The sequence below is a fragment of the Sciurus vulgaris genome, assembly GCF_902686455.1.
Source record: "Sciurus vulgaris genome assembly, chromosome: 9".
Classification (NCBI taxonomy): Eukaryota; Metazoa; Chordata; class Mammalia; order Rodentia; family Sciuridae; genus Sciurus; species Sciurus vulgaris.
Window position 1 is genome coordinate 19,781,313 of NC_136469.1, and position 14,852 is coordinate 19,796,164.

At 38.1% G+C, this 14,852-nt stretch overlaps 1 protein-coding gene across 1 annotated transcript in view; it reads right to left on the reverse strand.

Moving 5' to 3' along the window:
• Positions 1–14,852, reverse strand: part of CLGN (calmegin) — a 46,112-nt gene that overhangs the window by 11,407 nt on the left and 19,853 nt on the right. The window contains exons 6-8 of the mRNA XM_079154824.1: positions 9,260–9,341; positions 7,743–7,935; positions 4,420–4,609 (exon numbers count right to left, since the gene is read on the reverse strand). Coding sequence (XP_079010950.1) covers positions 4,420–4,609; positions 7,743–7,935; positions 9,260–9,341 — 465 coding nt within the window. The remainder of the gene's footprint in view (positions 1–4,419; positions 4,610–7,742; positions 7,936–9,259; positions 9,342–14,852) is intronic.

The window sequence follows — 14,852 nt, forward strand, 5'->3', positions numbered from 1 at the left end:
AGTGAAAATTTTATCCGAAAAAATTCACAAATCACTTTTAATAAAGCAACACATTAATGAAGAGCCATGTATCACAGAAGATATCTCGAGAGAAATTAGGGAAGAGTCTGAATGGGAAGCTATTGTAAACGACACTGTGTAATGAGCTAAAGCAGCTCACAGAAAATTCATGGCTACTTCTATTAGAAAAGAAGGATTACCCTACCCCGTAAGGGAAAAAAAGAGAAGCAAATTAAGGCCAAAGTAAGAATGATGAAAATAATGAAGGATAAAAAGGACAACAAGGCAGGGGGAGGCTAATACAGAAGTCTGTTCTTCAAAAAGGTAAAGTTGGAACATCCCTACCTACACACACCCAGGAAAGATAAAACAAATTACCATATCAGAAATTAAAGTGAGGGCACCAGCACATATTGTTACATCCAACGGATGAGAGGATTAAGAAAATATGGTAAATATACGCAATTAGTTTCATTCGACCATAAAGAAGAATGAAATTATGTCATGTGCTGTAAACGGATGGAACTGGAGAACATTATGCTAAGTGAAATAAGCCAGACTCAGAAAGTCAAGGGTCAATGTTGTCTCTCATATGCAGAAGCTAGAGCAAGATGAGGGAACAGCAGCGGGGACTGGATATCATAAAGATAAGGGGAAGATCAGTGGAGTAGAAGATCATCAGAGGGAGGGAGGAGGGATGGGAAAGGGCAGGAAATGCAGACTGAATCTAACAAAGTCGCACCATGTGCATATATGAATGTGCCATAGTAAATTCTGCATTTATGTGTGTCTATAAAGCACCAATCAAAAATAAATAAGTAAATGAGTGAAAGAAAGATCAGTAGAGTAGAGGAGGGAGAATAGGGGTGTGGGGAGGGAAGAGAATGGGGGGCACTAGGGACTGAAATGGAGTAAATCAAATTCCACGCGCGCATGACCACCTCAAAAACAACCCAGCTATTAAGCATAACTATAATGCTCTGATAAAGCATATAAACAAAAAAGGAGATGCCACGGCAACTTGACACCATCTTGATTTATACCTTACACTACATAAAACAGTCAACTTAGGACAGAGTTTCAGTGAAAATTATTTGTCTAGGAGAAAAAAGCAAATCGTTGTGACCTTCCTTAGGCCTCCCAGCTGTGGATACTGAAAGTCTAAAATCAAGGTTGGTGGAAGGGCCCTGCTCTCCCGAGGTGGTAGCTTCTGTCACTGGCAGCCCTCAGCATGCCTGGCTTGTAGGCAGACCACCCCAAACTCTGCCTTGATGGCACTCTCCCTTAGTGTCCTCGTCCAAATTTCCCTCCTCTTATAAAAACGACTTGCCTTATTGGTTTGATGACTCCCACCCTATGTCCTATTAGCCAATCAGTGTGACCTCCTCTTCACTTGATTATATTTGCAAAGACCCTATTTCCAAATAAGGTTACAACCACAGGTCTAGGCAAACAGAAATTTTTGGAGAATACCCTTAACCCAGTTACAGCCTGTGACTTCTGCCTTCTTCACATTCTCTCATTTCCCCATCCGCATGCTTCATCTGTGGAACAGAGTACCCTACTGAAAGGTCCACGTTGCAGGGAACTCTGAAATGTGAAAAGACGGACCAAAACCCACCACAGAATTGTGCCCGTTATTCCAACAGCAATTCTGTTCCTTGAGGAACTGACCTTGCCAAAAACCACTTACATCCACTCCAGAAATGGATTTAATCCAGTAGAAGCTTAAAATAACCATGGCCTTGGCTGATCCCTTACCTGCAACCTTGTGAGAGACTGAGAGTCAGAGGGCCCAGCTAAGCTGTGAGCAGATGCCTCCTTCACAGACACTGAGAGAAATGTCTTAAACCACTAAGTTTATGGGTATTTGTTAAATAGCAATACAAAACCTGTATCCGGGATATAAAGAATTCTCACAACTCAGTAATAAAAAAAAAAATTAAAAATGGGCAAAATTGAAATGGTATGAATGGTAAGTGAAAAGATGCTCACTGTGGCGAACACCTATAATCCCAGAAGCTTTGGAGGCTGAGGAAGGATTGGGAATACAAAGCCAGACTCAGCAACTTAGCAAGACCCTGTCTCTAAATAAAATATTAAAAGGGCTGGGGATGTGGGTCAGTGGTTAAGCGCCCCTGGGGCCGATTCCTGGTACCAAAAAAAAAAAAAAAAAAAAGATGCTCACTGTGATAAGTTATTAAAGAAATGTAAATTATTAAAAATGCAGTAAGATATCACTACCGATCCTTTAGAAGAGCCAAAACCAAAACAAATAAACAGAACCAAAGGAATGAAACCAGATAATCTTGGTAGAACTGCTGGAACTCTTACACAATGCTGGTAGGAACATGAAGTGGGACCATCCTTTGGTAAAGTTTGGCAGTTTCTCATCAACTTAAACACATACTTCCTGTACAATCCAGCAAACTTGGCCCTAGGAATTTAACCTCAAAAAGGGAAAAAAATATTTCCATATAAGGCCCTTGCTACAAATGTTCATATCAAGTTTATTTGTAATTACACAAACCTGGAATTCACCCAAATTTCCATCAATAGGTAAATAGATAATCAATTCACATTATATCTCCACTAAGGAATGCTACTCACCAATAAAACAAACCAATTACTGACGTGCAGCAACACCAGTGAATCTCAAAAGCACTGTTCTCAGATGCAAAAGCCATAAACTATGTTCTGGAAAAGGCAAAATGTAGGGACAGAAATCCTATCTGTGGCTGCAGGGGTTGAGGGAGGGAGGAAAGAACTGACAACCAAAGGCTAGGAGAGACCTCTCTGGGATGATGGGCATATTGTAGATAAGAACTGTGGTGTGGTTACATCATTGTATGTGTTCATCAAAACTCACAGCACTGTAAACCTAAAATGAATTTAAGTGTGTGGCAATTATACTACAGTGAATCTGACAAGAAAAAAAAATATAACTAGAATCCAGAAGCTATAATAAGGATAAAAACAGGCTGGGGCTGTAGCTTAACGACAGAGTGCTAGCCCAGTAAGTGTGAAGTGCTGAGTTTGATCCTCAGCACTGGGTTTGATCCTCAGCATTGCATAAAAATAAAAGTGTTCCATCCGTCCACAACAAAAAAAAAAATTTTTTTTAAAAGGATAATACCAAGTGAATTGTAAGGTTAGTTTGACAACAGAAAATCAATTACTATAATTCAAAAAATAAAAAAAAAAATAGAGCCCACATAGTCATTTCAATAGATGCCCATAAGAGACTTTCCAAAATTCAATACCAAATCGTGAGGAAAAACTCTAAGTAGACTAAGAACAGCCTTTGTGTGGTTTCCTCCCGAATGTACCAGCATTGGTCTGTGTGACCAGCAGAGTGAGCTCAAGTGGCAACATGTTCCTTCAAAGACGAGGTTAGACAGACCCACAGTTCTGTGGTTGCTCACTCCTCATCTCAGATCGCTCCCTTTGAAGCCATCTGCCACATCATGAGCAGACCCAAGTAGAGAGGAATGGAAACTTCCTGGCATCAGCCACTCGAGCTGCTGGAAGTGGGCCCTGCATCCAGCTCTGGCCAGTGGCTTGACCACAGCCTCTGGGCAGTCCAAGGCAGCACCTCTTGGCTAAGCCCTCTGGGTCCCTGGAACAGAAGCCCTGTGAGATGGTATCATCCAGTGACTGTTTTGGGGGTATTTTGTTACACAGTCACAGAAAATAAGGTGTGTTAAATTAAAAAAAGATAATCTATCCAGCAAAACCATAATTAAGGGTTACCTATTTCAGCAGGAAAAAAAACTAAGGTTCTCAGGAATAAAATGAACATGATCTTTATGGAGAAACTACAAAGAAGACCCAGTGAATGAAAAATATACAGGTATCTCTTGCCATCTGAACTCAAGTTATGGGAACTCAGGAACCAAATACATTTCTTTTAAGGAAAATATGCATAACCCTTTAGAATGGAGACCACACACACACCGGGCTGGTGAAAAATTTATGGTTGAAATCATACTGGTATGAGTGAGTCCTACATAGTCTAATAGATGTGGAGGATATGGTTATTTTAAGGGCAAGTAATTATCAACTGAAAAACCCAAACTAGATGAAACATTCACATGCATATGATAAAGAACAAGGAATGAAATGAGTGAGTTGGTGTTTGACTCACGAATTTCCTCCCACAGCACTGAACATATAAACAAACACATTGAAATTTGCAATAACATGCAAGTATTAATTAAAATGAAATTTTAAAAATTAAAAGGGAGGAAAGTGCAAAAGTATCTGGAAAGCCAATTTAAAAATATTTCATACAAAATGGTTAAAAGAAGTGGTTATGATGTGAAAAGACTAAGTTTCCTTGGTTGTAAACTTTCGTCTACATTACATGTCCTGACTTAATTATGTGGAATAAGGCTCACAACTGAGCTCTGTGCTCACCAGTCTTCCGGCTTGACGGCATTAGGGTCAGGGATTTTTACCCTCTCGTCCCAATCCGGGGGTTTCACGTCCGTGGGATCATCGATTTCTTTGGGAGGATTGATGGGAGGAGCCACGTCTTCTAGGAGGCTTCCTTTGTTTACAACTATTTGATCAACTAATACTTCAAATGTGTCATCTGGATTCATTACTGAAGAACAACATAAACATTTCAGACTTAATCATGAAAATTTAATGTTTTAAACAATAAAACTATCTAAACTTCATGGATAAAACTTTCTCCCAACCAGAAACAAAGGAGTAACCAATGTATTAAATCAAAATATGTTGAAATCATTAGATTTATTACTTTCTAAAATAAAGATAAAACTTCGTTTTAAACTTTTTTATAATAAAAATTCTCTAATACTTCTCAAGTAAGATATACATAGCTGCTAGCTCTTTGAGACTCATGCCAGTCGGCTTCACCTTTTTAAGCTACAGATACAACCCAATCTTCCTCAGCATTTAATACGTTTTTAGAAACAATCTCAAACTTAAAAAGTTGCAAGTGAACTACAAATAACTTTTTTCGTGAACCACTGGAGAGTAAGTTACAGACCACTTACACATCACCCCTGAAGGTTTTAAGGTATATTCTCAAAAAAATTTCTCCTACAAAAGCCCAACATGGTCACTAAAATTAGAAATAAACATTACTATGTTAATATAATTTCAGAAAGAGTTAAAGATAAGTCTCATAGGCATTTCGAATTCAGTGACTCACATGTTGTAGTATAAAACATCTTCCAAGTGTTTAAAGTGTCTGAGCTTACTCTTACCAGTAGGTTTGTTCCAGGTGAACTCTAGGACTCTGTAAGTCCCCATGTCAAACATTTTATGAAGGATTCCCTTATCCTTTGTAATGACAAAATAAAAGATTACTCTTTCTTCTGGGTAAAATTTAGATCTTGGGAAAGAGTGTTGATAAAAATAGGTTCTTAATATTTGCTTTCAGGAGGGAAAGGGATGGGGGAAGGAAAGACGGTGGAATGTGACAAACATCATTAGCCTATGTACATGTAATATTACATGAATGGTGTGACTCTACATGGTGTACATCCAGAGAAATGAAAAGTGGTACCTCATTCGTGGACGATGAAAAAAATAAATTAATGAAAAAAGTATAAATACAAAAAAAAAAAAAAAAAGAAGAAGAAGAAGTAGTAGCTGTTGACAAGTGTCAGGATCATCTTGATTGCTACGGAAGTGGGCAACTGACTAGGGAAGCAACAGCTCCGATGTGAGAGACATCTACAGGGCTTTTGGTCATGACAATGATGGATTATCCAGGTCAAAGCCAAATAATGCTGTCTGCAAACCCAAATAACCATATTCACCCTCGGTATTTTCTCCCTATTTCCCCCACTGTTTCCTCTTCTATTAAAGCTGAGGGTATGAAACTACGTGACTTACAAAGGAAAAGTCAAATCTGAAGTAGAGGTAAGTGCAAGATCTTAAATGCAAAAAGTACAGGGTTCTTCTTAATTCAAAAAAAAAAAGCACTTTTCAAAAAAAATCTTAAAAAGAACTTTCTGAATACATTTTGTGACTGAAACAGATTTTTTTAAATTATAGTTAGGAAAAAGAAAGCATATGGAAAATAGTTACATGTGAAAAAAAAAAATCTCTGTTCAAAATCTTTGGCCAAAATTTCCTATTTAGAAAACTGAATATTTTAAATGACTTTACAATAAGAACACTGCATTATAAAAAAAGTAATGTTATAAAATGTAATACTACCACAATTTTTTTGAATTTCAGGAACTAGTTACTCTTGTTCTCTTGGGCATGCAAATTAACTAAGGTGAAAATAGAGACCACTGCTCACCTCTGTGGTTCCAGAGGAAAGGCTGAGAACAAGGCCAGGTACATATCACGTCTTTTCTTATCTGTTTACGCCATTTGCCTGTTGACCACCATGACATCCTACAATTTGGATCTCACTTTCCTTCCCCATTTTAACATTACAGGTTGAGGATCTCTTGTGCAAATTGCTTGTGATCCCTGTTTTTCAGGTTTTGGGGGTATTAGCATAGACTTCATTTATTGAAAGCATCCCTAATCTGGAAATCTGTAATGCTACAAATTTCAAACTGTCAGCCCTCAAAATTTTGATTTCAAAGCATTTGGGATTTTGGATTTTTAGATAAGCATTATTCAATCTGAATAAGTAATAACCCTATTGTTAAACATGTTTGTAGTTACCACCTTTGTATTGTATACAAAGTCCCCTAATTATAACACTTAGGTCGCTTCAAATTTGTAGTGTATCTTCATAAGGAAGTCACCTTTCTTCTGGATTATTCTCTTTGGATAAATTGCTGAAAGTTACATTTTGGTTTCAAAGAACATGACTCTCTTACAACCTCTAATGTATTCTATTAATTCACTCTTGGTCAGGTTTGTACAAAGTTAAAATGTCCTGTTCTAGTTATAATTTTTCATTTGTGCTCCCCAAAATGTCTATTATTACTTTTCCAATTATTTCAGAAAAAGTTTGTTTTTTTTTTTTAATCATATCTGTTCTTAAGGAGAAACTGGGCATTGACATTGCAGACAAATGTTTCTGTAACTGCAGCCTTTGCAAAGAAAACTGGATGGAGCTGAAACTTGAGAGATGAAGCTGATAGAGCCATTTCAAAATGTCCTGTTAATTCTGAAATGCTGGATGTTTAAGTAATCCTGGGCAAACCAAAGCTCTCTAGCATCCTTAGGACCTGGAGAAGCAGCCCCTAATAGCGACACCTGACGCACCTATTCAAACCCATTTACTTAGGCCAGGCTACCTATGTTAACATGTGGTCGCTAATGCTTTTCCTTTCAAAGTTAGGTAGTGCCACACCTCAACCACAAGCAGCACCTAACAGGAACCCCAGCTGCCTACAAGATGAAGCCTGCACTCTTCAGCTAGGCACTAAGACCTCCCCTTCTGTAATTTCTGTTTCTAGTTTCCTGTTCTTACAGTACACTGTCACCATGCCCCAAATGTCTTTTCTCCTCCTATCCTCTACATCCTACCTGTACTTGAAGACAAGTCCAAATACAATCATGAGTTTTCTCCAAGTCTCTAGGTTGGCGACAACACTGCCTTTGAACTTCTGACTGCACCTCATCTGTCTCTCTCATCTGACACTTTATTTTCTACCTATATGTATATCTTACTTTCCCCAAAAGATAAACTTTTGGAAGGTAGGTGAGTGTTTTCTCCCAAAGCACTTGCCGTGAATATATTTATAGTCAGCAAATGTTTTTGAATTAATCAATGAATTAAAAGGATATACCAAGGGTATAAAGGTGAGTCTTCTTGTCTGTAAAGAACTTTTTAAGGTCTACATCTGGAGGTTTAGCATGTTTTTCTTCAAGAACTCCAGTTTTAGGATGTTTATGTCTGAAGATAAAATGAAGTTTATAATCTTCTCCGCATTTATCTGGTCCAAACATAATGGTATAAGATGTTTTATCATAAAAGTTTTCCTTCAAAGAGAGATGAGTGTGGGGATTAGTCCAGAATTACATAGCATTTAAAGAAATTTTCTATCCTATTCAATGAATAGAGTTTACAAAATGTATTATACTGATTTATTAAAGAACTGTTTAATGCAATATATAGAAAGATGACAGATTTGACCTCAAAATATATATTTTTTAAAACACAGCACCACTTCCTTCCCGAAGATGTAGGAGATAAGCTGAAACTGCCCAAGTAACATCTTAAAAAGCTTCAGCTCCTTTATGTAAATCTGTGAGTAGTATTTCATTGAGAATTATGCATTGGAAGAAAGCATGAATAGGACTTTGAGACTAAAATGATTTACTCATCACTATTATTGATGAAGACACCAGGAAATGACCCTTCTGAGTACAGAATGAAGAGAAATTCAGACTCGAAAACAGACACAAAGCCATGGTCCCCGTCTACCACCGTCAGCTTCTCCAGCTGGCAGGGCATGGTGGTCAAGATGCTGGCTGTACGTTCATCGCCTCTGAAGAACGGGTAACAATACCCACCTTCAAGGCTAGTTTGAGGACCTGCTGAGCTAATTAGAAGGGTGCTTACAGAAGAGCTGGGCGTTAAGTGGTTCTGCTGTCTACCTTCAGTGGTATCCCCTCACAACACCCAAAGCAAGAACTTAACATACACTACAGATGGCCTCTTCTGCCTGATCCTAAAAGTAACCTTTAACCTAAGCATTATATAGCCGATGCTCGGCCGTTAATTCTGGCCAACAGCTCACAGATCTTCTCTTGTCATGTGCCAAAACAGTGACACAGCCTGCTGCAGAAAGAAGCCCCAAGAAACATCCCACCCTTCAAAACGGTCGTGCTGACCCCTCTTGAGGTATGAAGCTACTTCACAGTGAAAAGGCCTTGGAGTCGGCCGTTCTCAGTGGGCTGGCTACGCCTGGACTCACCCACCTTTCCAGGAGGCTCTCCACCTGCTTCGTTTTCCTACTTTGGTCTGTTATCTTATTTCTCTGAACAAACTTAACGATTCTTATTTTGTAAAGAACTCTAAGTGGATGTTTCAACAGCATTTATAAGCACCATATCATCTTCTGTTTACATATGTGATAAAATTTCTTATTGCTACAGATTACAAAATGGATGTTTCCAGGTAACCCAGCTTTATATGAAACTTGAAGGCAAATTCTAAAAGCTCTGTCAACTTGTGTTAGGAAAAGACATTCAGAGTCCTTTTTGATTTTAGCTTGAAATGAAACTTTCAGTTGTACCCAATTACTCCTTAAAAATACTTACTAACTTTCAGAAGATTTTCTTAAATATTAAAATATCATACCAGAATCAAATCATCAGTGTCTGCTAGGAGTTTAATGTATGCACCTCCACAATCAATACCATCTTGAAAATTTACTTCATATCTAAACGAGGGGAGAGAGAACCATACTGCTGATAAATAAAAATGACAGATTGCTCTTTAAAACATACTGCATCACTCCCAATGCATTTAAATGTTTTACAATGTCAGAGAGCTCCTATATAAAGGATACCTACGACCTTTCAGAAATAAGCAGAGATGCTTTCCTACTACTGTAACACATGGCACATCATTAAAATAGTAAAAATAGAGTGATTATAATCAACTATGCAATGCCAACCAATTTATTTGAATATTTTCCCATTGAAACTGTTAAAATTAAGAATAAGATATTTGACTAAAACTATTACTGGAAACTTCAAATTATGAAAGGTAGGAAAATACACATATTCTTTATAAACAAAAAGAAAAAGAATCATAAAAGGCCACAGCAATAGCAGATGTCTAGGATATCATTGATGATCTTAGCTACCTAGATCTAATTTGTCTTTAGTTCAGATATACCATGTTAAATAAAGTTTACATTTAATTAAATGACTCTAGCAAAGAGATTTCATAATCTCAATTATCTGGAGTATTTCAGACCTAAATAGCCAGGAAATCTGATAATTTTTAGCTATTTAGTAAAATAGCTAAAAAAGAATGAATTAATATGAGAGTCTTTTCATGGATTTATAACATAGTGTAATTCTTAGCAAGAACCAAAACTTTAAGGGAATAGTCTTGCTAAGACAATGAAGCATAACTTAGAAGAGATATCTGAAAGACCAATGAATTACACATGATAAAAATTAGTAAGGAAATAAATATCAAAGTGAAAAACAGTAAAAATAAAAAGGACTATGATTTTGTTAAATGAATTAAAACAAAGATGAAAACCAAAGAAACAATAGGAAACAGTGATAATTTTAATAAAGAACTATAGGTTTAAATGTTTCTCAAGAAACTTCAATGACAAGAAGATGAAAATAATAGCATACAGCCTTAACAGTTCAATACCACTTAAGTATACATAATTTGTATCAAAAAGAACAGAAGAAATACAGCAAAATTTTAAATGATTTTCTTTGACTTCCAAGACTATGAGTAATTTCCCCCTACACTTTCTGCTGTGCTTTATTTCTCCAGCTGTTTAGACTAGTGATGAGAAGCACGTGTTTATTCTTGGAGGCAGGATCTCTCCATGTTGCCCAGGTTGGCCCCCCAACTCCTAGGCTCAAGTGATCCTCCTGCCTCAGCCTCCTGAGTAGCTGGCACTAGAGGCATTTGTGGTGACTAGCTACCATATACTTTGAAGTCACAAAGACCTAAGGGTAATTCTTGCTTCTGCTACTAGCTCTAGTGATACCCTGCATAAGCCAAGTTGTTTAAGCTCTGAGCTTCTCCCTGCTCACCTATAACATGGGGACACAGCCCATACCTATCCCACTAAGGAGTGAAACAACATTTACAGGGTGTTAGGCACAATGACAGCCAGCTACTTGCTTGTTTTCAGAAGCGATCTATTTTCATTTTTAAAATAAGACATGGTTTATTTTTTCTCCTCCACAGTCTTTATTTTAAACAATACTTGACAAATATTTTTTAGGGAACTTGTGTTTTTGAAGACTACAAAGCATAAGAAATGGGACATGATATGACCAGAGGGTCACAATTTTCAGGAAAAATAAAAAGAGATACTGCAAGGTGCTTTGTGAAGGTTAGAACTGGAAAGAACAGTTTTCCATTTGGCCCACAGTGTTAACAGAGTTCTGCTGCCTTATTACGCTTAAGCTCAACCACTTTGTCCATTTCCTATACTGCAAATTTTCGAGTTTTCAAAACATTAACTTAGGCCTAGCATAAAAAATTCACAATGGATATCAAATCAGCAAAGTACAGACATATCATATAGTTTGAGTGCTACTAAACTTTGATAAAAACTGAGGACACATATGAGAGTGTATATGTTAACCCTGATTTCTTTAGAGTATCATTTCCCAAACTATTTTATGAAGTAGTACATATCATCAGGAGGAAAATAAATTTATATCTTCAAACATATCTGGCAAGCATAGTATTTAAAGCTAAAACCAGATTTTATGTTTCCTTAAAAATGTAGCACTTCTTAATAATTTTAATGGGTTAATATACTTTGCATCTCTTAAATTAAGATATTTTTAGTGTTCAAAATATATGTGATCCCAGAACACATGCAAGTTGAATACCTGAAATGCTTGGGACCAGAAATTCTCATTTGGGAATATTTTGGGAATTTGGAATATTTGTTGAGCATCCCTAATCTGAAACTCTGAAATTTGCAAGCTCCAAAAGTCTGAAGCTTCTGAAAGTCACACTGATACTCGACAAGTTTTGGATTTCAGAGAAAGTGGCTGACTAAAGGTGCCTAGTATGTCTCTCTCCACCTAAATAACAAAACAAAACCAGAAAACTCAAAACGAAGGAAAAATATAGAGTGTTTGAAGGAAAGTGCCAGAATGCAGTAGCCATGTGGTAGAGATACCCAGAAGGATGGAGGCCTAGGATGGCCAGGGAATGAAGCACACAGCATCCATCCAGCCTCTACAGTTGAGATCAACCACAAACTGAAGGGGCTTCAGACAGGGCGATGGGTAAGCAGAGGCCCTAGCAGTGCTCACGAGCACCATGGGCACCTGCTCCATGCTGCTAGAGAAGCCAGTAGCCCTCACTGGCAAAGCGCAGCTTAGGGAACTGCCAGAGAATCCACACCACTGCACTACACCCGGAAGAGCCCAGCTCACATTGTCCCTGGACACCAGGCTCCTGATGCATAGCACCGCCTCAAGATTCTTCCCACTTACAGACCCACAGAGCAAATGTGCAACCCTGCCCACTCGCCCCCAGGCTGGAAAGCACCAACAAGTCTGCCTAAGCACCCTGGCCCTCCACAGGCCAGTAAAGCAGCCAGGGCCCACCCATCTTCTGCCTCAGGAAGCAGGTAGACATCCTGTTCTGAATAGCTTGGCCTGCCAAGGCATGGAAGGCACCAGTGCAGCCCATGGACACCGACAAGCACCATGCCTCGCCTGCCGAGTGCCATCAGAACAGCTCAGCTCCCACATGCTCTCAGACACTCAAGAGCACCACACCCGGGTCTGCTGATATGACCTCACCCACTTCACAACCCTGAGAAACAGATGGCTGCCTGCACCGACAGCCAGGAGGGCCACACAGCCTGGCAAAGCCAACAAGGCAGCCCAGGTCCCCCATGATCTCAGACACCCGCAGGCACTCTCCCTCTACTACCCAGCATGAATGTGCTTCCCCAGGCCAGCCTGGGCCCAGCAGAGCAACCCTGGCCCACACCACCTGCAGAAACCCCAGGGGTGGCCATGTGCCCTGCCCATGAACACGCTCCATCTAAAGGAGTCGCATCCAGAGGTAGAGCAACGCCTCAGCCTGGAACCTCGGAAACCGCTAGAAGACAACACGGGAAACACCAGGAGACACTGGTACAGGCATGGACTTTGGATAAGACACCAAAGCACACAAAAAAAGCACAAATAGGCAAATGGGACTGTATCAAACTAAGAAGCTAATAATGCACAGCAAAGGAAACAATCTACAGAGTGAAGACGCACTCCTCATCCTGTTGAATGGGAAAGCCTATTTGCAAACTAGTGTATCGGACAAGGGTTTGATATCCAGAATACAAAAGAAAAAAAAAAAAAAAAAAAACCACAAATAATCCTATTTAAAAGTGACCAATAGACCAAAACACAGATACACAACTGATCAAAAAGTACATGAAAAAAATGCTCAACATCACTAATCATTAACAAAATGCAAATGAAAACCACAATGCAATATATCATCTCACCCAGTTAGAACAACTATAAAAAAAGACAAAAAGTGTTACCCTATGTACATGTTTGATTACACGAATGGTATGAATCTACATAGTACACAACCATAGAAATGAAATGATGTACCCCATTTGTGTACAATGAGTCAAAATGCAGTCTGTAGAAAAATTTTTAAAAATTAAAAAAAAAAAGACAAAAAGTAACAAATGCTGATGAGGCTGTAGAAAAAGGAGAACACAGAATTACATGATCCAGCCATCCAGCTGCTGGTATACATTCAAACAACATGGAATCCGCATGAGAGCCCTACGTTTCGTGTTTACTGCAGTGCTATTCACAACAGCCAAGACAATCGCAGCAAACGTAGACTGATGAATGGATGAAGGAAATGTGGTGCGCAGACACAAAGGACTACTAGTCAACTACCAAAACAAACAAAATTCTGGCATTTGCGGCAACACGATAGAACTGGAGGACATCATATTAAGCAAAATAAGCCGGAGCCTCATTCATATTTGGAAGCTAAAGAGATGATTTCAAAGAAGTAGAAAACAGAAGAAAAACTGGGTAGGGGACAAAGGAGGTTGGGTAACACAGCACAATGCTCCACATCACAGTAGGGTGACTGCAGCTCACAACAATGTACTGTAGATTTTATTAAGAGAGCAGTTCAAAGGCTCCCAGGATGAAGAAATGACAAGTGTTTAAGGAGATGGAAATGCAATTTGCCTGACTTGATCACTACGTACTATGTACACACATCAAACTACCATGCTGTGCCCCCATAAACTCGGAGTCCTAACAACTGAAATAAAAGGAATATTTACAAAACTGCTATCATGTGAAGAAGTGATAGAACAGGTTAAAAAAGTTTCAAATTTCAGACTTCGAATTTTTGGATTAGGGATGCTCAACTGTATTACATGTACACTATTTGGGAAAAGTGCCTTATGGTACAGAGGGATCATAAGTCCATAGTATTTATATTATTGTTATAAATTTTCTTCATTTTATTTAGCCCATTTGACTTCATCAATATTTAGGGAAAAAAATCTATGCTGTGAATTGTTAAGCATATGAAGGTTATTCAACTCTTGATTCTCCTTCCCTTTTTCCAGGACAAGCACTTCATAATATTTTTAGTAACAGTTGAGACTTATTTTCTGATCTTGTAAACTACCATTTTAGTATTTGCCTAGTAGTACTCACACTGGAAAAAACTAAATTTGCTTTATTTTACTCTGGAGGAGTTAAATTATACATTTTAAAATCTTAGTCATTTATTTAAACCACAGAGTCAAAATAGATATTACATTCACTTAAGTTTCAAGAGAATAATAAGAGTACCTTCAAATTCTCCAGGAAAAAAATGAACCAAATTCTGAATAATAATAAATAATACCAAGTTCAAATATGAGTCCCAATAAGTACCCTATTTTTAATTTGTTCAATTAATGATCATATATTCTTTGGCATTACTACCTTGAAGTCCCTTAAAGTGTCATAATAAAGTCTCACAAAGCAAGTCATTTACACCAAATGCTATTCTTTCAAAAATATCTAAAACACAAGACAGTATTTTAGTTACACCAGGTTGAAAACACCTCTAATGTGTTCACAGAGAACAGAAGGGATTCTGGAGTACATAATTCATAGTTAATCATACTGTCATATGTTGTAATTAATTTTGGACAGCTACATTTTCTGATGTAATGCAGAAAGTAATG